Source organism: Rhea americana, unplaced genomic scaffold (genome assembly GCF_003343005.1).
Source record: "Rhea americana isolate MKP2758 unplaced genomic scaffold, rheAme1 scaffold_278, whole genome shotgun sequence".
In the NCBI taxonomy this organism is placed as follows: Eukaryota; Metazoa; Chordata; class Aves; order Rheiformes; family Rheidae; genus Rhea; species Rhea americana.
This window is the reverse complement of record NW_028186399.1, coordinates 469,720-494,385: the sequence shown is the minus strand read 5'-3', so window position 1 is coordinate 494,385 and position 24,666 is coordinate 469,720. Positions and strand designations below refer to the sequence as shown.

The 24,666-nt window shown below is 49.9% G+C and overlaps 1 protein-coding gene across 2 annotated transcripts; it reads left to right on the top strand.

Moving 5' to 3' along the window:
- On the top strand, positions 1-22,177 carry CTXN1 (cortexin 1). Of its 2 annotated transcripts, none has more exons than XM_085308558.1 (3): positions 1-24; positions 19,998-20,117; positions 20,694-22,177. In XM_085308558.1, the coding sequence occupies exon 3, from the start codon at positions 20,916-20,918 to the stop codon at positions 21,168-21,170; it is 255 nt and encodes an 84-aa protein (XP_085164684.1). In that variant the 5' UTR covers positions 1-24; positions 19,998-20,117; positions 20,694-20,915; the 3' UTR covers positions 21,171-22,177. The 2 variants fall into 2 exon arrangements, with proteins under 2 accessions (XP_085164684.1, XP_085164685.1); XM_085308559.1 differs by lacking the exon at positions 1-24 and adding an exon at positions 14,100-14,154.
- The last annotated feature ends 2,489 nt before the right edge of the window (positions 22,178-24,666 follow it).

The window sequence follows — 24,666 nt, the reverse complement described above, 5'->3', positions numbered from 1 at the left end:
GACTGTGTTGAAAGTCATAACCAGGTTAGTCTTACGGACTGCTATCCCTTATAACTAAGTTGCTGGGGGAGGTGGGTGGCGGACCATTTTCTTTAAGAGATAAAATCACTTACATGTTGGTGTTTCTGCAATGAAGTCCTCATCACTTACAAGCTGTGTGCACAGTCCTGGTTCTGAACACAGCAGGACCCTTGCAGCTGATGAACAGTTTTTCTCTCACAGCTCTGATCTACTTCCCAGCAGCTCTCAGCCCAGACTTTTCCCTACTAACTCCATCTAGAGATCACACAGCCCTTCAGCTCTGGCACYGTGTCTTTGCTTTTTCTGCTGCTCTCTCATTTCACCTTCCAAAGGAGCTCTTTTCTCCATCTGTATTTTGGCTGTATTCTGCCAGAGACTGAGCAGAACCTAGTTCTGTTCCTGTCTTTGGATGCACTCACCTGCTAAGTTCACTGGATCTGGTCTTACTTCCCCCTTGTCCTCATATCCTCCCTCACTCAAAGAGGGCCAGCTGAGGGAACATCTYATTGCTGCTGTGGGGAAGCCAGTTTCCCCACAGTGCTTTGAGTATGCATCGTTCTTGCTCTTGTGTTCAAGGTGTTCCTTTGAAATGGAGCCATCTCTCACTCTCCTCCCAAGAGCTAYGACTGCTGTAGGCCAGCTGGGATTGTAACCTGAAGGGCTGAGTCCTGCACTGTAAGCTCGTGTCTTGGAAGCTCTGTCAAAGGAATTGCTTTAGAGAGCTCCTGGGAGCACAGAAAGTAAAGTTCAGCTCTGTGGTAAGAGTATTGCATCAGTTCCTCACCTGCGCTGTAGTGGCAGAGACCTTCCTTGACAGCACACTCATTAGGGGGAGTTTAATTATTGAGATACTCATTCTAATTGTGTCCCTGGTTCCCATTCTGCTGAGGTTACATCTGCTTCTTATCTTCTCCATTCTGGCTACTGTCCAAGCCACTTTGCTGGAACATACGGAGTGTGCACAGCAGCAACTCACCTATCAGGCCAGAGAGCAGGATATTTGTTGCCCTCCTTCACCTGCCACTAACCACATGGGAAGAGAGCTGAAAACCCAGGTGGGGAGGGCACAAGGGTGAGGGCAAGGTTTGTGAGAGCCAGACAGCACGGGGCCAGCAGTTTGCTGCTGTGTTTGAAGTCCTCCTGCTCTGGAGTCCTTGGTCACGGCTGGTGCATCTTGTACTGACCCACCCTGCACTTGCACGTGCAGCTGCATTCTCTCAGCAGAGGTGCAGCCGTTGAAGAACACAATGCTGCTGTAGTACTGGCAGACCCTTGGGAGAGACGTGACTTCTTCTGGACAAGGTGTTTTTCCTAGTGCTTTGTATATTCAGCCCTGGAACAAAAGCAGGGTGGTTTCTTTTCCCCTGTGACCATCTCCATTTGCAGTTTCAGTGCTRCAATGTTGTCAGCTAAGTTGTCAGCATCTGTTTTATGCTCCCAAGTGCCTTAGACTTGCTGACAAGTGTTTGGAGTGCAGATTGGTCTCAAATGTTGGAATGGGATAATCCAGAATTAGCTCAAGGTAGGAACATCCAAGTGTGCTGCCAGCTGCAGATGCTCTAAATGGGACTACAGGGCTAGTGGGATGGGCAACAGCAAGGGGTACAGTGTGCCTTGACTCACGGTTTGACTGATCAGAATTTAGACTCATGCTATGAACCCTGTTACAGATCAGCCTTTTGCTTTCTGAAAACTGCTGTTCAAAAGACACCTTGTCTCATTTTGTTCTCACCAGGGAGTCTCTCACCCCCCTTTCTGCAAGCCTGTGGGATGCTGAAGGGTCCCTGTTATGCTGGTGAGGTTTTATCAAGCCCTGTTAGGGTTTCCTCTTCTCACAATGGGAGATGTGACAGYGAGGACCTGGTGATTTCAAGGGCTGGTCTTTTCCTTTCCATGGCAGTGAAAGGGGCACTTTATATAGCTAGGTCTTCCCACCTGCAGTTTGAGAAACTCCTGTTGCTGTTCAAGCTGACCAGTTAGCACATTAACAAAGTAGCAGTGAGGATCCTAGGGCAGCTGGTCGGACATGATGAACCTTTCATGCCTAAAAGGCCTTGAGRGCATTGCCTTAGTGATTTGGTCAGGCTCTGCAGTGATCAGCTCCACCTTCTTGTGGCAGAGTGTGGGTTGAAACATGCATCTCCTTGCATGTTCTCGTCTACAGGACGCTGATAAATGGTGGCTAGCAGCACTGACCCAGGATAGGACTAGACAGTGCTTGCAGAGGAGGCTAGTCTGATTCTGTAGCAGTGTCAGGCCTCTGGCACAGCTCCTGCCCAGTCATGGTGAATGAGGTGAGCAGCTCGTATACCAGTTCCAGCACTGGACCCAGCTCCTCCCCCAGGCTTTCATTCATACACCTCTATGCTCAGCAGACATGGATGCTGGAGCTGGAGACTCTGGTGAGATGTTACCACAGCTCATGGCACGAAGCCTGGCTAAAAGCATAAGCTTCCTCACCATGGAGCTCCGAGGTGCTGCTGTGAAGGAAAGGTTCGTTTAACCATTAGGTGTTTACAAGGGCTGGCAAGATTTCCTGAGGGGCTGGAGATGGCTGCTGTCCAGTGTGCCAGCAATTGAGCTTAGTGAAGTTTCAGAGGGATACTGCCCTGGCCCCAGAGCCCAAWTTGCAAGTCAGACAGTTGAAGAGAGTAAAATACATTTATATAGTCTTGGGTGGAAGATCTCTGGGGAGCACTGGAGTTGGATTATCCTGGAATGGTCAAAAGATGTAGGTGTGAAGAAGAGTGTAGGAAATGTGCAAGATGCAGATAACCTTTGCTTATTCCCAGCATGGAGTTATGCTGAGATACTTTTTGCTGCCTAAGCCCTTCTATCTCCCCTTTCCTTCTTTCATTCCCAAATAACAGGCTCTAGAGGCATCTCACTCCTTCACGTCAGAGCCAGAATCTGAATTAATAATGTTCTAAGAAAATATAGTCCAACAGACTTTAAATCAAGGAGAACAGCATGTTAAAGAGTTTGAAGAAAACACATTACTTTTGTGCAGTTTTAGGGATGATGCAGTTTTAGGAAATAACTCTAACAGCAATTGATCGATGGTGACAAATTCTTTCAGAAAAAGCTTGCTCAGGGAATGCTTCTCTTTATCACTAGACTCTCTACATGAGTTGTGCATGACCAGATTAATGTGTCCTGGTGAAGGTGTCAACACAATTTRTGATCCTGAGCCTCCATGTCACCCAAACTGACAAGTCATTTGAATGTATGTGCTGAAATTCATGTTACTTTTTGGATGCTGCACCCTCYGCAAGTATCTGGGCCTGGGTTTGAGAGAACCATTTTCAGAGCCAGACAGATGTATCTCACTAAGTGCAGAGCACCTTTGAGGATGGATCAAGGACACAACTCTCTCAGCCTTGACACGAGGTCTGCCTGTGAGACCTATGGCAAAAAAAGAACACTCCCTGTGTTTGTTTATGCTACCTGACCCTTGGAAGCTATTGCTACAGGACCTCCTTCTCAGCTGTAACAGTGAGGGACAGTGGACAGGGAGCCCCAAGACTTYGGTCACGAAGGGCCCAACTTCCTATATGTCTAGACTGCAATTGCACACCTACAGCATGAGACTCGGCTAACTGAACTGTGAGCAGAGAGGCTCCAGCAGAGACCTYCAGGGAGCAAACTCCACCCTTCAACTGTCTCAGATTCTGGCCATTGGGGTCACAAGCTGGGTGCTGTGTGTCTGCCTTCTATTTACTCAGTAGCTACACTCTGGCTCAACAGGGAGGAAAGAAGAGAAGTTAATTTATTACTGCAAATGACTTTGAAGTAATTAATTGATCTTGTCAAATGCAAGGGATAATTCCACAGCTACATAATCCCAGCAGAAAGACACATCTYGCCTCCTGACAAGGCTTCTTTGATAGAGCTATTTCACTAACACAGGCTGAAGTCAGGAAGGGGACACTTTATTTAATGATTCACACTAATTAACTTGGGGCAAGCAAGCACCCTCTCTGCCCTGCAACACAGTGGTAAGTAACCAAGCCTTTCATGCAAGGCCTGTTTCCTTGGGGCTTGCCTGCTTGCAGAGGTGACACTGAGAGATGTTATGTGAGAGCCACTTAAAAACTGGGCTGCTTTTTGCAGATTTTTGGAGCTCAGAATCCCTGATCCAGTGTTTGGGCCAAGCCCTAGGAGTTTGTCTCACTGCCTGGATGGTCTTCTGGCGGGACTGTCTCTGCTGGCTGYAGAGAGCTCCTAGTATGATGGTCCTGGCAGTTACTGGGTCCCAAGGGCCTGTGACAATTCTCACAGTAAATAARCCTCTAGAACATAGGGTCGCTGAGGGGAACGAAGGGCTCACCTTGACGATGTGTTTTCCCACAACAAAAGCAAAACCATGAAATGACCCAAAGCCAAGATGTGATGCTCCTAAACTCTGTTTCCCCAACACCACTAGACYCCATCATTTCCACAGATATCTCGTATATGTGGCCAAATGTTTTGAGCAATTGCTCYTGATTTCAGCGGAGGTCTGTACCACCTCCAGGGCCTTGTGAGGAGGAGCAAAGCTAGACCATGTCTGCAAGACCCATTCAGGAACATCCATAATGGAGGTCTACCCCTATGAGTAAGATCCTAGCAGGACTCTGGACTGACAGCAGAGCCCTGGCAACACTGGGGTAATTCACAGTCCTCTACCTTTGCCACTCCCCTGGGGAAACTGAATCATTGCTGAGGTCCGTGTGCTTTCTGCAGGCTGTGGGTCAGATGGGGTCAGCCCAGTTCCCCATCCTGCCTGAGGCCACATGCTTGTGCCTTGAAGGAAAGAAAGGTCCTTTGTCACCACCAAGTTTGAGCATCCATCTGGGGAACTTGTAATGATAAAACTGACCTGAAAGTGAGAAGGTTTTTGACCATTGCAGGGTGAGGGAGTAGGGGGTAGAGAGGGAGTGGAGGGAAGGAAGAAGATGCCCTTGATTTGGGGTAAAAAGGTCAGATCTCTTCTCATTCCCCTGGCTCTTGTAGACCTAGTGCTGCCCAATTGTCTTCATTTTAAAAATCACATTTTGACTGCTTGTCACTCAGCCCTGGTCTACCTGTTTACCAGATCTTGCTGTGTGTCTACCACACAGTGAATTTTCTGGAAGGAAAATTTTGACTTAAATGAAATGGGAGGAAAMATAATTCTTTCCTTCTTGTTGCAAACAGAACCCCTGTGTCATAAATAGAACCTGAAACACAGGGATGATTGCCTTTTAATTGGCCCACATTTGTTTATGGTGAGAAAATATTAACTAATACATCTGATAAGATGAGGCTGAAGTCAGCAACAAACTTCCCCGAAAACTTGTTTGCTGTCTTCATGCTCTGTCCTGGGCAGACATTCATTCATTGGTGCTGAGTCCTCGCACCCAGGCACTCAAACTCAGCCAAAGTATCTGCAATTCTTTGTGGCTTCTTGTGCAAATGTCAGTTTTGTCTTTCAGCTTAGCTTTCATGCCTGTCTGGGGAACTCAGAATCCCTTTAGTCTCCTGTGGGTCTGGGACAGTGATTCATCAATACTCCTGGAGCTTGAATCCAGCATAGAAATGGCAAGGAGTTTCACAGTGTTATATTCGAAGCAGGTTTGGATGGAGCATGAGGCAGCCAAATACTAAATAAAGAAGATAAGGAGAGACGTTGAACAGCTGCCCAGGCATGGCAAGAAATAGTGACTRTGCCATTAATTGCTGTATCATAATGCAATTGCAGAAGGGAGCCTAAATAAAGTGGCTGAGGCAACCTTCTGTCTGGCAAATCTTGGCTTCCAAGTGCTTGATCTGGCAACATCAGTAACACTCCTTAGCTGTGGATTTGGGGGTCTTCATCCAGCAGCTGCCAAGGACCTGCCCACATCTTGGCATTGCTGCTCAGTGCAAAGGAGAGCAAAGTCACTTCTCTGCCTCTCTAGGGGTCCCACCACCCTCCGAGGGTTGCAGGAAAGTCTCCTTCARCTTTGATTGTGCTGAGTCTGATGGATCTTTTTGCCAAAGGAGGGTCCACTTCAGAAGGCGACAAAGTCGCTCCTGGCAGAGCATTATGCTCTAGAAGGTGGAGGTGTTGGGGAACAATGAGGTTCTGGTGCAGCAGAATACTCAGTATCATCTATTCACCATCTGTGAAATGGTTAAGGGAGCTCTTGGTAGCTGCTGGGGCCTGAAGRCTTTGTGGAGAGTTTTTAATACTTACAGATATCAAAGAACAGGTCAACTGTAAAGCACCATTCATGTTATCCATAATAGCGTTGCAAAGCTGAACTCAGCTCACAGCAAAGAGTAATGAGGTGTAATTCTCTGCTTCATCAGGTGACATTATGAAGGAGTCAGCTGCTCCCAAGTGCTCTGGATTAGCCATGGMAAGTACACTCTCTTCCCTCATTGTCACCCAAGCACGTTGAGAAAGGTGGCCTCAGCCTTCAGCAGGAAGGTTCAGGTCAGTGCTGAACACTTTCCAGGAAAGATGAYGGGCATGTGCCATGAGCCCAGCTAGTATTAGAGGATGAAGAAGGAAAGTCAGTGCATTTGAACTGGCTCACTTCTTACTTCTTCACTTCTTGGCATCCCACAACAGTCCAGACCGTTGCCCTCCAGATTGCCCGAGAGATTAGAAACTTGCCTAAATCTTCCAGTCCTTCTGAAGCAGCAGCTATGCTCACTGTAATCCAATCTCACAATAAGTAAAGTCAGAAGTTTATTTTCATAAAGTTAACTGCCATTGGCAGATATATTAAAATCTTTAATTGGTGAAAACTGCATGAATAAAGAATGATTTTCATCTTACATGGGTGACTGTGTTTGCTTTGAACTAAAGCATCCAAATATGCATTTGCAGTCACTGTCTTCAAAGGCAAAAACATTTCATGCCACAGGGTTTTATCCAGTGCAACCACCGCAATATTTCACAATATCACTGTGTCAGCACTAAAAAAAAGTGCTTAGATCCCTTTTTGAGATTTATTGCATTTCATAGGTGAATAGATTTTTGATTAGAGAAACACTCTGCTATTTCTTTCAAAAGTGCTTTGCCGAGTTCTGCGATAATGCAAAGGCTGAACTCCATTTAATTATTAAGACCTTTAAGTCCACGTAGAACAAACTGCCTTGCTGCCTCCATGGTACAATTAGGTCAGCATAATCTAAAGCCTGAACCACCCCTTGAGGTGTCTAGCTGGGGCAGTGACTGTGCAGGCTGTGGTGCAGTATTAAATCAGTGCTCTGAAGTGCTGGTAGGGTCAATATTTCTAAATGCTGGAGTCTGCCATGTGCTTCTGAGAACTTGTGTCCTGTGTTTCCCCGGGACTTATGCAACTTTGTTTGCAGTAGCAAATGAAATCTATGTCAGGAGGTTACCCTTCCAATCTGAAACCCTTGTAAGAAGTGAGRGCAGTTTGGGAAATGCCCTACATAGTAGCTCCTGCAGGCATGTACTTTATAACAGAGACTTAAGGAGGGGAAAATCAAGACAAAAACGTTAGAGCAGTTGGAGTTAGGCTTCCAGCCTGGATGTGGCTCCTCTTTGCCTTCTCAAGGRCTGAGGAAGAGTATACAGAGCTGGGAATGGCTATATTCTAGCTGGGCTGCTGAGAATGGATGGAGGAGATGACTTGGTGTACTACTACTTTTTGGAACCAGAAACAGAGCCTAATTTATGTTGTCCATAGCTGCAGTTGGCTTTTGTGGAGAACAGCCAGGCTGGCCTTGCCACTGCTGGATGCTGTCTTTCGTGGGGCTACTCTGCTTCCAGAGCTGCCCAGCTCTGTCTCACAGCCTTGTTTTAGAACCCTGAAGGAACAGGGGTGCCAAACTCCTCTTGAAGTCAGGACCAGTATGCACCAGGACTGCGGTGCCTCTGGGCCTTTATCYTGCACGCCCACCACAATGGTTCTCTCTACTGACCACAGCACAGATGCACCACATGCAGCTCTGCCCCTGGCCTGGAGATGGGAGAGCTGAGCACTGCAGACAGGACAGGCCACGCTTGCTGGTGCTACCTCCATGGTCCTTCCCCGCCTTCTCCCCTGGACCAGTTCTCCTCCTCCAGGCCTGGAGACTGGATTATCTGAACACGCCTGACCTGCTCTGGCAACAAGCATGGGATGAACGGTCTGTGCCTGGTATCTAATCGCTGTTAGTTAAATGCCTGGTTGCCAGGGTGACAGGCGCTCTTGAAACAAATCAAACGGCAAGCCAAACAGGAGCAATTCACCTACCTACCAATAGACATGTGCAGCATAAGCCACSTAGATTGGCATCACTGCAGGGTCCCCTGTCCCTAGAGAGAAAGAATCATGCCCAGGGCTCCAGACTCCTGTCTGTTTCAGATAACTGTGTTGGATGCAGTGATGGGTTCCTTACAGGTATCCTCTAGCTTCCCTYGACTCTAAAGGGATGCTTGGTGACTTGTCCAGAATCAGTGACCTTAGGGAGCACCACATGGAGTTGCTGAAGCTATGCCCTGGCCATCCTCCTGGCAGTTCCCTGAGGGAAATGGATCTGCACACCCGCATGCCCACCACTCTTCCTGCTCCTGGCAGCTGCACTGCACTCAGGGCAAAGACACCAGTCGGTGTCCCAGATGCAGCCTGCTCTGCTGGAGACAGTCCCAGCAAGAGAAATCCTGCCCGACCCATAACGTGGCTCATGGAGAGCCCTTGGCTGAAGTAATTGTGTTTGCACAAACCAATCCTCAACAGTTTAAAGGAGACAAAATCAGCAGGAGCATACTGAAATGCAGCCACAGGCTCCGCCACGGAGCAGCTGCTGGGATCTGGCACAGAGGAGGAGCGGCAGAAGCTAGGCTCAGTTCTGCCAGATGCCCTGGGACAGTGAATGGTCCTTTCTGCRCTGGTGCAGCATTGCTGGCTACGACATGGCTTTCCACGGCAGCTCTTTGCACTGCTCCCAGATACCTTCTGAGGGAGAATGGCTGAAAGAGGTATCCCGTATTTCTCTCCACAGTTCGGGCTCAGAAATGGTAGCAAAGTCTCCAGTAGGCTTCCTCACAGAAAGCACCCAAATTTCCCCCTCTGTCAGGGCATTTGGAAAGGGATTGCTTTGCTGTCCCTTGTGTTCGTAACCCTTCAATCTGAAGCAAAGGAAGACAGGGRAAGACACAATCACTCGAGGAGAGACAGCGCAGTGAGCAAATGAGCCGCAGACCAGCCTAGAGGAGTCTGGATGTGAAAAACAGGCAACAGCTGGAAGCTGTGAAAACTCTTGCCATCATTTCACACACCATCTGCTGCTGAGAGTTTGGATACTGTGCTGGTGTGTAATCAACTCAGGGGCCTCATTCTGGCCAAGGACTGTGATGTTCACATGTTGGGGGAAGATGCAGTAAGGTTACATGTGACTAACCATGGTGGATGGCCACATGCAAATCACAGCTGCAGGCCCAAAGGGATGGGTGGACTGAGCTGGATTTGGCTGGACTGGACTGAAGAGGGGCTTACAGTATTCTCTATGTGAGAAGGTCCTGTGGGTCTGCTCTCTGATGGATGCTGCAACCACAAAAGCTAAAGGCTCCTGTGGGACTTCCATGAGCAGATGTGAAGAAGGCCTTTAGGAACTGTTCCAGTTTCTCTACATTCACACATTCCCACTCGTGCCAAAGGGCAGACAATTAGCAAAGCAATATTAATTTTGCAGAGAGGCCCCTAATGTGGCCTGTCTCCCCTTTGCCCTAGGCAGCGAGCAGTGTCTCTGCACTGATTAAGTGTAAGAATGCTCTCCACAGGCACCTTTCGGGAAAACCATTTCAATTAGCAGCTAAGATGAATTGCACAGGAAATATAGCGTGGTTATTTCCAGATATTTACAATGAATCACCTTGTTGTAGGAAGAGGGAATGCTGCACTGTGCTGAAGGGGCTTTGGATCACAGTTATGCTCCTGTGATACTGTTAAGCGTAAAGAAGTTTGCTTGATGGCTTGGTGATTAGTTTTTGCAGGATGAATATTTTCCTGGGAAAATAATGGAAACTTTAAAAAGAAAGGAACATGGGGAGGCAATATATCAGGTCTTGCCAGCTATAGRCAGCTTTAGCACCTAATCCACACTTCCAGGTGTTTCCAGTACCCAGTGGACAGACAGAGGTCCACTCTGCCCCCTCTTGATTGCCTGGATGGGGAGGGAGGGATGAGTCCCTTTCCCTCCAGCGGAGGCAGCAGTGACTGTCCTTATTTCCTGACATAAAGGTCTATAGGCTCCTGAAACACCTCTGGGCCCTGTGGGCCAAGACCAGAGCTCTGTTTTGTGCTGTGTTCCATGGGAATTTATATTTGCTACGCTCTGCTGTTCATTGGATGCCAGGAACCACAGGCGGCTGAAGTGGTGACGGCTTCTGGGGGAAACCCCACTCAAAGTGGTGTCCTGTTTCCAGGGCTCGATTTTCCTTCTCACCCGAGAATGCTCCTGGAGTGTCTGGGAATGGTAAAATCCAGTTTCCCAGGGCTCTGAGGGGTGTTCATACTGTATCGTGCTAGAAGTTCGGGGTCCGTGTGCATGTATTTGCAGGATGTTCTTCACTTGCTAACCTCCTCTTAGTGAGGATAGGAACTTGTTATTGCCACATCTTTCGGTTCGTGATTCAGGATCAGGAGGAAGACCTTCYGGCTCTGGGTGTCCCTCAAAGTTGGGTGAGGGTCATGCCTTCATGGTCACTGCTACAGGCAGTCTCTCCTGGCTGTAGTTGCCAGCCCTACCACTTTGGCTCACCTTTCCTTGCGCACCTCCTGCTAGTTCTTCTTCCAAATTGCATCTCATTAGCCCAGGCTCCAAGGCGCCCATTGCTTCTTTCCAGAAATGAAGATGCAGCCCTCAATTTTTTTTTTCATACAGGTCTGGCATGCTGAGGTGGGGAAGGCACGCAGGTGGGAGACAGAGGTGGGCAGAGTGGGTCACTCAGACTTGTCCTCAGGGAGCTTGTGCAAGACTGCCAGATGGCAAGGTTGTTTGGGGTTTTTTTGGTTCAGGTCCAGACATGTATTCAGGTTCCTGGAGAGCTCCTGGAGACCTGGGCATGTTTCCCTATGAGCTGGGTGTGACACTGTTCAGCTCCTGAAGCTCTTTGTATTCCAGTCACTAAAAGCTGAATCATTCCTTGAGCCTGGGGTGGGAAGATGCACACARAGTTGTAGTGAGATTTTACAGTACCATGTTCCTTCAGCACCTGAACACTCATAGTCAGCTGTGCCCCCAGCATCCCTTGCTTAAATTGCACCTTGGAGGTTCAGTCCCCTGCCTTGGGTGCAGCAGGCAGTGAGGCTGGGTCTCACTGCCCACATCTGTCATTTGGTTCTTTGTCTGCCGTGCTCGGCTCTGGCTCTGTCAGTGGGAGCAGAGCGTGCGTGGCAGGGGTGTGTCTGCCAAGTAGAGAGGCTGCGCTTGCTCCAAGACGTCTCAGGCTCCCAGGAATGCCCCATGGGTCTGGGACAGCAGTGGGCACACTGAGGAGTGGGAGAGGCCCTGGATGCCTCTCCGCATGGTAGTGGTGCAGACGTGTTGCTCTGGGGGCTTTGGTGGGTGATGCAGAGGGAAGGTTGTGTCACTGCAGCATCTGGAAGAGGCAGAGCTGCCTATCCTGCACCTGCACAAAATCTGTCACGCTAGGTTTGCCCCCTCCATGTTTGATGTGGACGGTGGGAAGACTCAGGGTGCACAGGCCTGTGCCGAACAGATTTGCAGTTAGGTCATCCATACTCCTCCCGCAGCTTTAGACAGCTTGGTGGAAAGTTCAGGTAAGAACAGTGGGACTGGCGGGTGGACACCTTTGTGTGCTGGCCTGGGAACACCTGAAGTGACCACAGAGAGCACTGGGATCTTGGAGTTGTAGCTCAGGGGACTGGCAGGCTCAGCTCTCAGCCTTGCACTTTCCCACAGCCTCGCTCTCCCAGGCAGCTCACGAAACTTCTCTCAGATCCAATTGCTGTGCTCCACCTTTTATTATAATTGATTCTGCATCGCCATAGGAACCCGCTCCAGCGCGAGTGAGGAGCAGCTGCCTTCCCTGCGTGCTCTCCAGGAGAGGCGGCTGCTCCTTCCCACGAGATGGCAAGCGGTGGAGCTGGAAGCGGCTAAGTGGCTGGGCCCCCCGGCCCATGCCAGCCAGGTACTGTCCATGATCCCATCTCCTTGCAGGTGCTCATGCTGTGGGGAGGACAGGGGATTGCAGGAATTGGGAATGCAATGAGGGGAGTTCCCTCTGCACTCAATTTTCAGGCTCCCCCACCCCCCCACTACTTGCAATGCTGGGCTCAGGAGATGGCCCCGTATATCTTCTGATGGGAGTTCTCAAGTCTGGCYTTAGAGAGTAGAACCCTAGGTTTTGGGGTGGGACAGGGAGAAGTCAACTTTCCTGGGGGGTTAACAGCTGGGTGGGTGCCTTGGTTTAATAGTGGTGGCATTTCTATGTGTGCCAGGAYGGCAGAGCAGAGGAAGCGTGTGTAGGGTGTGGTGCAGAACCTTGCACTTGACAGAACTTCTTGCACCCATGAGGGGGACCAGGGATCACAAAGCCCAGGCTTTGAACAAGCATCTCTGCTTAGCTCTGGAAGGGGTGAAGCTCCTCCTTGGCTGAAGGGTCACCCTCTCTACTGACATCAAAGGCTTGACTAGCCCAAGAGACCAGGACATGCCATCACAGACCTGGAAAATAGGCAGCGGAAGGGACAGGGCTAGGTGAGTGGAGCACTGCAACCAGTGCTGTGCCAGTGGGGCTGATGTGGGTATAGCTAGGTGTCAGTCTGAGACGCAAGCAGCAATGGGACAAGATGTATGATGATGGTGCAGCCAAAGACCCTGGAGCCCCTGCGCTATCCCTGCTCCTTCTGGGGGCCAGGAGCATTTTGGAGTCAGTTGTTACTTCGTTCCTGCCCTGGCCCGGTCARCTCCGTTCTCCTGTCCATGTCCTGGCCTTGCTCGTTTTCCTCTGCTGTTGGCTTGGCTGCARTCCTGCTCAGTAGAGCCATCTTGCTGGGGGAGCTCCTCTGAAGTATCTGCATGAGATGATTGGAGAAGCAGTGGTATTCTGGCCTCCCCAATAACCCCAGGCTTGTTTAACACAAGGCTGGCCAAGTTCTTAAGTCAGGGTTTGGGGCACGGATGTAGCAGAGGAATTAGTCTGGTCTGGYGTCCCTGGGCCCTCCTTGCTCTGAAAAGAATTCAGCACCCAGTGGGCAGAAAGTCCATGCCCGGTGTCGTACTGCCTCYCAGGCTGAGCTGACTGTAGACAGATGCCCTTCTGCCTGGTTCCTTATGTTGGGGGCATGTTGGTCTCTCCCAGCCCCTGTCCTGTTGTCTACCTGCGTACCAGGCTTGGTAGGGGAGTGGGTGATGAGGAAGGAGCCCTTACCCTCAGCCCTCCCTGCCTGTGTAGCCATGGGACATGAGTCCTGTCCCTTGTGGTGGAAGGTGCTTGTGAGAGGTGTTGAGACCAGGCTTTAGAGAAGATGGTAACTGGTCCCCTGCTGCACTAAGAGGATCCTACTGGGACTTGAGGGTCTTCCCTGGGCATCTGAAGACAAACTGTCTCCAGACTTCTCTGTTATTGGCTTGTGCTCAGGGTGAACAGACCTTCCCAGAGAGACTCCATGACGAAGTGCTCTGCCGGAGCACAGGCTGGCTCTCAATCTGCACCTCTTTTCTCTTTTCTAAGCTGGGCTCTTTAGCTTTGTATGGCGTAATCTGCACAAACGGCTGTGTGAAATGCTGCCTGGATGCAATGAAGTGTTTGGAAAGGAGTTAAGAGAGGTGGTAACTCTTCTTACCTCCACCCTTGAGCAGGCTATGGATCTCTCCAGTCGTCTCTGGAAGTGCAGGCCCTGGCATGACTGTGGCTGTGTTTGTGCTGGCAGCTGCACAGTAAGCCAGTGGGATTTGTTCATTTGAATCAGCAGCAATATTTACTGGAAAAAGCAATGTAAATTCTGCAAAGATTTCAACTGCTTTGTGAGCCCTATTCCAACTTCATTTAGTGGTGCCRGGCACAGAAGTGTGCTTCCCAGAACATGTCCAGTTGTCTCCTTCCCAGCAGGAGTGAGTGTAAAAGCATCAGACAGACCCCTTAGTTTGAGAATGCAGAAGTGGAAAGCCCCAGTGAGTTTTGTACCCCTGCTGCACTTGCAAGTAAGGTCTTTTCCTATATCTAAGGTGCTTTCTCAGGCCCTGGAAATTCTTCTGCTTAAGTAAAAACTTGTTTGCCTGCAACCTCACAGAGGGGGTGTTTGCTTTCACCTGGCGATCACATTTGCTCTCTGGTTGCAACAGGAGGCTGCACACTGCGTGCAGTGACAGAATTGAATATTAACAAGGGGGAGCACATGGAGCCAGGTCCTGTGAGACCCTGACTCCCATGGAGCAGCAGATGTTCTCGCAGCTCTTGGCAGGGTCCTGAAGAGCAGCACTGTGTATACCACACAGCTCTTTTTTTTTTTTTTTTTTTTTAACTGTATTTGTTAGACATCCCTAGGACCTTAGATGCATCTATCTTTTAGATTTTTCTCCAAGATGTCTCAAATAGATATGCACAGGGAGCAACACTGGGTTTGTGCCTTTCAAAGCAAGGTTATTTTAGTCTGATCATAATGAATTTGCTCCAGTTCTTATTCTGTGTGCAGCTATTTTGTTCTGGTCTTGGTGAAAGTTTCATTTGAATTTAAGGATTTTAGCCCCTGCTAGCTCTTCTCCATCAAAACTGGCTCCACTCTCTCCTTTTACATCATTTGTTGTTGTTATATAATTGTAAGTATCTATTTTGGTTACAAGATAGTACTAAATATATTTAAAAGTGTGTAAACTAGGTAACTCCATAGTTATTGGACTGCATCAGTCACACAGCACAATTAAACCCTGCTTCGCTGTGACTGATATCCTAGGATAGTGTTCATCTCCTAGTTTCATTCTTTGCATGAGCCAACCTTTCTGGTGCAATTCTATTTTGCTATGTYAAATACTGGGCTTTGTAAATTCCTGCTACTGAAATGCGCAGTTTTCCGTGTGAGGTTCAGTTTCCTTTAATGGCAATCAATCACACTCTTGCAAAGCTGTCTTAACCGTCRAGCACCCTGAGATAAAATTGCCAATGATTAGGTCAGCTGCCTTATCATTTGGGTTCTGGATCCAGAGCTGGGCTCCTCTTTCACTGACCCCTGTACATCAGCTGCAGAGAGAATGGATTGGCCACTAAAGCAGAGCTAAGCACAACTACACCAAAGCTCACAGCTTCACCTACTATTTGAAGGGGGGAGAGATTTTTGAGCAAGGTTATGACACTGTAAATTGAGAGCAAGCAATATCTGAAATGTTAGCATCAAGAAATTGCTGCTTGGTGACAAGAAGAAGGCTGTTTCTCCAGCTGCCTTGGATCCTTCTTGTGCTTTATGATCTAGTGCTTATCTCTGGGTCTTGACTTCTGGTCAAAAAACTGCAAGAACTTGAAGGATGGAATAAGCTGGTGCTAGCAGAAGTGGCTGGGTGCAGTCCAAAGAGCAGGCTGAGTCATGCCGGTGCTGTGCAGCCCCATCCTTGCTGAGAGTCCATAACTTCTGATCCCTGCCCACTCATGGGCTCATACTCTCAGCTTGGACATGTCTGCAGTGGGGARGGTAAGCTCTTCTTACCAGATGTCATCCTGCATTGGTTAACATTGGTCTATACTTATTTTTAAATAAATGTCTCGTTAGATATTTGGCATTCTTCAATTAACTTTTAATTCATGTTTCATACTGACCACATTCTCCCCATAGTGTTGCTAAATTGTTGACAGGGATCCTCTTCCTTTGTAACTGAGATCTCTCCCTATTAAGCAATTTCCTTGCTCATGGATGTGTTCTTTTCAGTTACTAAGGGAACATGAATCTTAATAAAACTCAATCAAATAGACCTTAAATAACAGCTGCATTCATTTAACTGTCTTATCAGCATTTTTTACTCTGCAGAAAATTCCCTAGAAATTAAGATCTGATTCTTCACACAGCAATAAAAAAGCAATACATCTCAAATGTGAAGGAAATCCTTTATCACGAATACAGGACTGTTATTTAGCAGAAAAATTTGTATTTTGTCCTAATGTCTCTGTTCCTCCTGGCACTTCTTTAAACGTGAGTTACAGGTCATCTGGGCACCTCCAGGTAAATGATTTGTGTTTGGGCCCTATGCATTGCAGCAGGGCCTGCTCTGAACATTGCTGTCACCAAGAGCCATGAAGGATTTCTTTTCTACCCAGATGTTTCGGTGGGGAGCGTGACATCTCCCTTGCAGTCTCTAGTGGWGAGTTGTGGCTGGGGAAGGGAGCTTGGCTAGAGTTTCTCTGCTTTAGCAATTTCCAGCTGCTGGGGAAACTCGAGCGTTTTTCCTTGCAATGACAGGTCGCTGGTGCTCTTCCTGGTGTTTGTGCAACGTATARCATAGGTAGTCCTCATGCAGGGTTAGACTCCCAGGTCCTGTTTCTGTGCAGTTACGAAGGAATAGGCTAGAAYGGTGCCCAGCTGTCCCAGCAGCAAGCTGAGATATGTGAGTAGTGCATGGAAAGAGCCTTCTCTGCAGGGACTATTGCAAGCTTTGACCCTGTACAGTATACTCTYTGGGAGGAGATCAGTAGCAGGGAGTGGAGGAGCCTCTGATAAGGATCCTGGTCATTTCACGTCCATTTGACTCCTGAGCTCTTCTCACCAGGGACTGAAACCTGAGAATTGCAGTCAAAAAATTCTGATGGTATCAAAAAAGCCCTGGGCTATGTGTGAATATTTTGGACAGTGTTCTTGAGTGTTTGTCATGGATCAGCTGGTTCTCACTTCTGTGTACATGTTAGCTGGGAACTTGATTGCGCTGTGAAAAGTTAAATGGCAAAAACTGCATGAGCTTTCCTGGCTCCTGGTCCTTCAGGCTGGGATCTTTGGAGACCTCTGAAAGATTCTTAGAACTGATCTCCAGCACTAACTCTTGCTGTAACTTACACTTCTCTTGACTTCTTTGGCTGAATTATTCCTAACCTAGATGGTCTGAGCCAAGCTATCCCTAGGTGTCTCTTGTCCATCCAAGAAATAGCCCTGCCATGTCTGGCCCAGGCAYCCAGCAAGAATGAGATACTGAGATGATAGTTCTCCAGCTAGAGCTAGTCCCTTCACGCTTAGCCTGTGCATTTCCATAGCAACCCTTCAGGGACAGCCATTTTCCAAGCAGCAAGCTGTGCAATCCACTGCTTTCCACTTGTCACTTGGTGCCAGGAAAAGCTCCCTGCTCCAGGCCAGAGCTGAGGAGTGTGAGGTCAATGTCCCCTGCCTGAGGATGCCTGCCTGAGATCCCCACTTCAGTGCAGGATGAGGCAGCGCCTGTGCAAGCAGTAGTGATGCTCCAGGCTTGCCTTGCTTCAGGTCAGGAGATGATGCAGGTRCAAAGCAGTAGACCTCTTCCCAGACCCCATCTTCCAGCATCCAGGAGCTACTAAGTGTTTATTCTCAGGGGGGTCTACAGCTTGCCTCGTGTCCAGAAAACAGGAATTCATTAAGATGATATTTCATCTGGCTTCTGCAAGGAAAATGTGGCTGTTCAGACACTGAATTCAATGAGTCTGAGCTTGTGGAGGAAGCAAAGCCCTGCCTGTGTGAGTGGCTCCAGCTCTCCTTGCTCCAGACAGCTTTCTAAGGAATACAACTTCTCTGGGGCCAATGCTGTATCCCCCATGCCTTGCTGAGCTCAGAGTGGCAGGGAAGAGACACCGAAATGAGCCATGACCACCTCTCCAAGTACAGAGGCGTGCAGAGCAGACAAAGCAGTACCCAGGCAATGGCAATGCTCTCAGACCTCAGGAAATTCCTGAGGGCTTCCACAACACAGGAAACACTGCAAGGAGACAGGAGGCTGTGGAGAGTTTTATCCCCTTAACCATCAGCACTGTGTGTGTCCCCAAAGAGCTCTGTGGAGAGGAGCAGGGTGCTCTGCCCTGTGACCCTGGCTATGATCCTCCTTGAGCAGAAAGCTAACACARGAGATGGAGTCCTTCCATGGACAGGGCCACACTCAGTCATCACCTGCTCCTTTGCAGTCCTCATGCATGAGGACCAGCTTTCCATGGGCATGGCATCAGTCTGAGCCAAATAACCTAGAAAGCAGGTCTCTGCAAGGCCCCRGCGATACATCATGCTCCCCAAGCTGTCTCTATCCTGTAGGCCACTTCCATTTCCAGGCCACTGAGCCCATTGTCCTCTTTACTGCCAGCTGCAGGCAGAGATGGAGGACAGCTGGCTCCCCTGACCCACAGCCACACTTCTTGCACCCTGAGATGCTGGCTCCCAGGTATACTGAGGCCCTGGTGTCTGTGCAAATCTCACTGCCCTTGCCATGTGCAAGGAAGTTAGCACTTTAAGACACCAAGCCTTGGACTAGGCCATTCTCTGGGCTGATGCCAGCTGGAAAAGGGATACCCAAGTGCTCCCTGCTGAGGTGGAAGCTTCTCCAGCTCAYTTCACTCATCTCTACCTTCCTGAGGTGGAATCTGTGTCATGGTAATGAGTGATGGAGAGCTGGAGGGCTGGCAATGTGGGACTGAGGGAGCCTTCTTTGACACACTGTCAGGGCAACAGAGGTCAGGGAAGGCAGGAACTGCTGGACAAATTCAATAATTACTATTCTTATTCATTAAGGGGATGATGATAAATATGTCACACAACCTGGCAGAGAAAGTGTGAGGAGTGCTCCCCTCCAGCCATGACTCTGCTTGGCTGAGCATTGCAGCAGCCACAATCTTTCTACACAGAGCTTCCAGGAGATGGCTGTGTCCTGGAGCTGCCTCAGTGCCCAGCTACAGGGACCCTTCCACACCATTTCCCTAAATCAGAGGTTATGTCTCTGTTTCACAGGAGCTCTGCCTGCAAGCACCACAGGCCAGAATCTGTTTGCCTGAGCCATTTCTGCCTTTGCCGGCATAGTTCTTCCTGTAGACTCTGGTGGTGGTACCAACAGCCATGGTCTCGAGATCTGGAGCACCAGGGCAAACATTCAGGTTTTTTGCTAACAAATCTTGCTTTGCCCTTTTCAGGCTCTGAGCAAGGGCAGAGAGAAGGGCAAGAACATTCTCATACAGGGAGTAAAGTGCCCCTGGTCTCCTAAATGCAATCTATGCCAGACTGAAGGATGCAGTGTATGAGGATCAGCCTCCATTCCATTGCTAGCACCTCTCTGATCACTTCTGTTTGTATAAGGGGAGGCTGCGGGCTTGTGATAGACCAACTGCTTTTGGGTGGCCTCTTTGCTGCCATCTCTCCTTCCACTCACACTGGCATTTGTGCTCCTTGGAAATAGGAATAGCTTGTTTATGTGTAGATCGTAGGGCACTAGGTTGCTGTCTGGCAATGGACAACATATAGCATCTGGCAATGGGCAGCATCCAGCCYGTGGGAGTCAGGAAAGCAGATGAGGAACATGTCCGTCTTTCTCACCTTACTGCTGCTCTCACCTTTTACTGAGCTGTTTTTGTGATCTGAAATTATTTTTAAAACCCGCAAGCACTGTTTCTCCGTGTGTCCCAGGAGCTGCAGCAAAACAAAAGTCAGCAGGTCCTCRGCATGAGTCAGAGCTGTGCTGGACATGCTGTGTTTATATCTGAGTGCGTTGGCCTTGAGAAAGGGTTATGCCTTTTCCTTTATCCGTGTTCCCAATCAGTAYTGCTGCCTGGAAAGGCAGTGAGGATAGGTCAGTGCAGGCCTTTAGTTGTTCCTGRTATCAGCCAGTGTGGCACTTCACTGGAGTCTTCATAGCACTAAGAGCACTCAGGCTCTGGGATGGTGCAAGGGGAGCTTGCTGCAAATGCTCCCCTAGGTGAACTCTAGCCATTGCTGGTCCAACAGGAGACACTGGGAACTTGCAGTAGCTGCTAACTTCAGAGGTGCCTTGCTGCTCTTTGCTTTGATTCATAGTGACTAAGGTCCTTCTAACTCCTTTTGTTATCTGTCCTTCTGCCTTTACATCCCTAGCCCAAGAAAGCTGGATGTTGACCCTGGAGATCTCGCCTCAGCGACGTGGCTGTCAGGACACAGTTTTCTCCTCCGTCTGCTGTAATAGCAATGCTAGTGTCCCTGTGTGGCTGCAGTGAGGTAGGTGCYTTCCCTCACCACTGGGAATCAGCTCCTTTCAGGCCTTGTGAAAAAACAGAGGCAATCACTGGGTCGGGGAAATACAGCAGCAGGATGCGTCTCCCTCAGTAGGAATGGGCAAACTAGGCTTGTGACTGCATCTGGAGTTTTTCCAAGACCAGCGATGTAGTTTCCTAGCCAGGATCTCAGAGCTGAGGTCCTTTTTTTTAACCTGAATTATTACATGATGCCAGTCAACTGGCACAAAWGATTCCTATAGCACTGGTCGTGGGCCGATAGGCACCATCTCCAGAAGTTTCCAAAAGTTTCAAATTAAGAATATTTAATAAAAAAAAAATCTTCCTAAGTTTCCTGGCTAAAACTGTATTTTGAATCAGCCCCTAGCAATGAATGATCTCAGTGTCCTCCTCTGGTCTTTCTGTCAGACATCTGACTGCTTGTCTGCATATATCGGCAGGCAGATAACTGCAGCTCTGGTGACAGAGAGCCCTTCCTTGCCCTTTCCAGTCCCCCAGTTATTTAGGAGTATCCTGAGGCCCATTTCTCCTCCCTCACTAGCTCTGCTTTCCCCTCCAGGAGTGCTTGGCCTGTGCAGCAGTGAACACCAAGCCCCCCCAGCTCCGCATAGCAGCACCAGTGGCTATGGAGTAACCCACGGGCAGGCAGCGCTCTGGGTGTGCGGGCACAGCGGGAGGCTGAAGGTGGCTGCCTGGGCACCAGGGCGGCCAGATGGCTGTCCTGTGAGTGCCCTGAGCCCTGCCCGCRCACTCTGCGCTGCTGGCGTGCCTCACCTCTGCCATGAATGATGCTTCAACAATGGATTATGAACTGCTGTCCCCTTCCTTGGTCGAGCACCCGGCCAGCGCCGCGGGCATGGATGCTGAGCAGAAAACCGTCTTTGCCTTTGTCATCTTCCTCCTGGTCTTCTTGGTGATGCTGATGGTGCGCTGCTTCCGCATCCTGCTGGACCCCTACAGCCGCATGCCCGCCTCCTCCTGGACTGACCACAAGGAGGGGTTGGAGAGGGGCCAGTTTGACTACGCCTTGGTGTAGACGGCAGGGATGGGGCAAGCCTGCTGGGCTCCCACCCCAGCTGGCCCCAGCCCCGGCCCCCCCTTCCTCTGTGGTGTTGCCCTGGGCCAGCAGGGATACTCTGGGCAAGGAGGCAAGGTGGGGCTCTTGTCTAGGGTGGGTTTTCTAGGAGTTTCTGTCTTTTCTAAGCACTTTTCGATTCTCTTCCTGGTCTGCAGCACCCTTGGGGAGACATGCTGGAAGAACGAAATGAGGCTGCCTGGTCCCTTCTGCCCACTCTCCCCCTGGACAGTGCCACGTGCTGAGGTGAGGGGCAGGAGGCGATGGGGCAGGGCATGGCAGAACCTGCCTCCAGCCACAACCTGCATGGCTCCAGGTGCAGGTGGCTCTGTCTGCCTGTTACCAGGCCAGAGCTTTGATCCCCATCTCCTCCTGCCCCTCATGGTGCCCTTGTCCGTGTCCCCTGGGGAGTGCTGACTGTGGTCCCGTATGTGTGCGTGCCCTTGTAGCTGAGCTGTGTCTGTGAGAGGGCTTGTAGGCACCAGACCCAAGTGCTGGCTTTGTTTCTCTGTGTGGCAGCCCCAGTTCCCYCCAAATGTGAGAGGGAGATGGAGAACCCATGCACAGCCCCCTTCTGGCAACGTGTCCTGTGGCCTGTTCTCTGCTTTACACCATAGCGATCTTCCCTGCCCAGCTAGTGCAAATGGTCTGAGCAAGATGCAGTCATGCAGCTACCTGCAGAAGCACCTGGGCAGCCCTTCTGCATTCATGGCAGAGCCTGTGAGTCCACAGCCGTGCCAGCAGGGATCTAAAGCCCTGCATGATATTTGGGAGATGCCCCTCAGCTGGCCCAGGCCTGGCAGCCTCACAGCAGGAGCCCACTCTAGCCATTCCTTGCTCCACTGGGAGCTGGGTGGCCTCTCCATGTCTAGGGGTGCTGGCCAGCCCTTCTCTAGCTATCCTGTACCTAGGTAGCAGTTAGGCTGTGTAAGAAGCTGAGGGGAAAATAAAGCTGGCTTCCCACCTTGTGCAGGAACTGTGCTGGTCTTGCAGGGGAGTTGCAGCTTGCCACGGGGCTAGYGAGAGCCCTGGGGGTTTCTGGCCGCAGGCCAGTAGGAAGGTTTGTGCTAAGGGATTGAGCCCCTAGGGGAGACCCTCCTCCCCCACCATGGAAATAAAGCTGCACTGTGCTAACCCCACGTAATTCTTCCTGTGCTCTTTGGTGTATCCCATCAGGGACTCAGAAAAGTACCAGTTGCTCCCCAAGCTATGGCAGGCTTCACCACCTCAGTCTGGGCCAAGACTCCACCTGCACCCTCCATCCCTGCCCTTCCACCACCCAGGAAGGTGGTGGGATCTCTGCAGTTGCAGGGATGTTGTGGCTCTGTCTGCCCTCTTGTGGCACAGGGCTCAGCCACTGGGCAGTCCAGTGCCAGCTTTGCATCTGGAGCACCAGGCCAAGAAGAGCTCGCTAAATGTGAGAATGGAGACCTGGAGCAAGGGCCTAAGTGGAACGCAACCAGCTGGACCACGTGGCGTGATCTCTGGCAAAGCACAGGCAGGCAAGCACCTTCATCATAGCACACACTGCACGTTACGTTCACTGCACAATCTAGACAGCCCCTGCCCTGCATGGCCACTGCTCAGCAGAACTGCCAGGAAGCAGCAAGGGAGACGGGCTGGAACTCAAGGGTGACCATGGCATAGGACGCAGCAGGGAAAGCACCTTCCCTGGCCACAGCACCCAAGCAGGGTGAACAGGACAATAAGGCCTGTTCCCTGGTGTTTCCYGGTGAGCTTCGTTAGGGAAATTATGGACTATTAGTGCACACTGATGGCGACTGCTGCACCAGTTTCAATCCATTTGCATGTGCCACGTTCWTACTGTATCATGGTGTATGGCACAATACTACCAACACACTGCACTTACTGTAGCATCATCCAGGCTGTGCAAGCATGTTGCAGGATGATCATCTCCAGGGTGCATGCAGGATTGTTGTAAATGATTCTGGTGAGTGTGTGAGTAGAAAGTAACACTCACAGATATAAGAAACCCCAGCATGAGCTTGATCCAGGTGACTCTATTGCTGATTTTAGCAACAATGGATTAGGATCAGTTTAAAATCAGCCACACCTGATCCAGCTATATCAATTTTRTAGGTAAAATTGGGGATGAGGTTGTGGACAGTGTTGCTGGTGCTACCAGAGCAATAGCTTTAATTATATGCATGTTTCATATATGAGACAGCTTGGTCAATCACTCAGAGGGGTGATCTGGTGCTCTGGTGGGATGAGTGACCTCATSGAGAGGCTGGCCTTGTGCTATTGCCTGTAAAGCCTGAACTGGGAGCTGGCTCACTGTCCACTGTCAGGCTCCTGCTTGGCTAGATATGCTGGGCTCTTCTAGAACCTCTGCAGAGAACATGAATCAGGTCCCAACTGGCCCAGTTTGGGCCTTATTTGTCCCTTCCTTAGACTGAGCTGTGACCCACCATGTTCTGGGGCCCTTGACTGTACTAATAAGGTCTCCTTTGCCTGCTGGGTGAATCAAGGGCGCAGGAGATATTTACCTTTTGCCCAGTGGATCCCTCTCCTTTGGGCTGTGGTCTGTCTTACCTAGGACCTGAAGTTCTACACTGGGTCTTGTCCCAGAGGCTGGGGAGTGTCATTTACTATTTGCAGCCTTACAAGGAACAGGAAAGGAGCCAGCAGCACCTGCCTGGCCTGGCATGTGAGGGAGCAGATCTCAGAAGAGGAGCAAGTTTTGCAGTGCCTTCCCTTGCAAGTGTTTTTTTGTTTGTTTGTTTGTTTGTTTTTTTAACCAGGACAGTACTCATCAGTTGCCAAGCAGGTCTGTGGAAATGTGGCCTTCCACCCATAAGAACCCATGGTCTTTTATTGTCACCTTGACTTTCATCAGGCTCCTCGTTTGAACTGCCTCTCAGTGCAATACAGCATGGCYAAACACAGTTTTTCTTCCAAAATTCTGCTTCAGGACTTTTTGGTATGGTTCAAGATGGAGATTCCTCTATCTTAGCCCTGGAGATGTTGCAGAATGACACARGCTGAGGGAATGAGCTTTTCTGGGCACAAAGCCATTCTCTTGAAGACATTGGGGCTGAGACCTAGGCCAGGATAGAAGCTAGGGAGCCCAAGAACTGTTCACTTTGCCTCGTACATCAGGGTTTTCCAAACTCAGGTAATCAGACAGAGCAGAGTAAGGRGGGATTAGTGTTTCACATCTCAGCTTCCCTACTGGCTTGTTTTCAGCAGGGGGGTTGGACTAGATGATCTGCAGAGGTCYCTTCCAACCTCAATGACTCTGTGATGTACCATAGGAATGGCTCAGAGGAGCGCAGGGCTGGGAGGCCAGGGAATGCTCAGATATGCTAGGGCCAGACCTCTGTCACCCTCCTGCTGAATCTGACCTCTCTGCTGCACCTTGCCACCGGGCTGACTGGCACAGTGCCACAGGCAGCCACCACCGTGCCCAGACTAGAAGGAAAACGCAGAACCA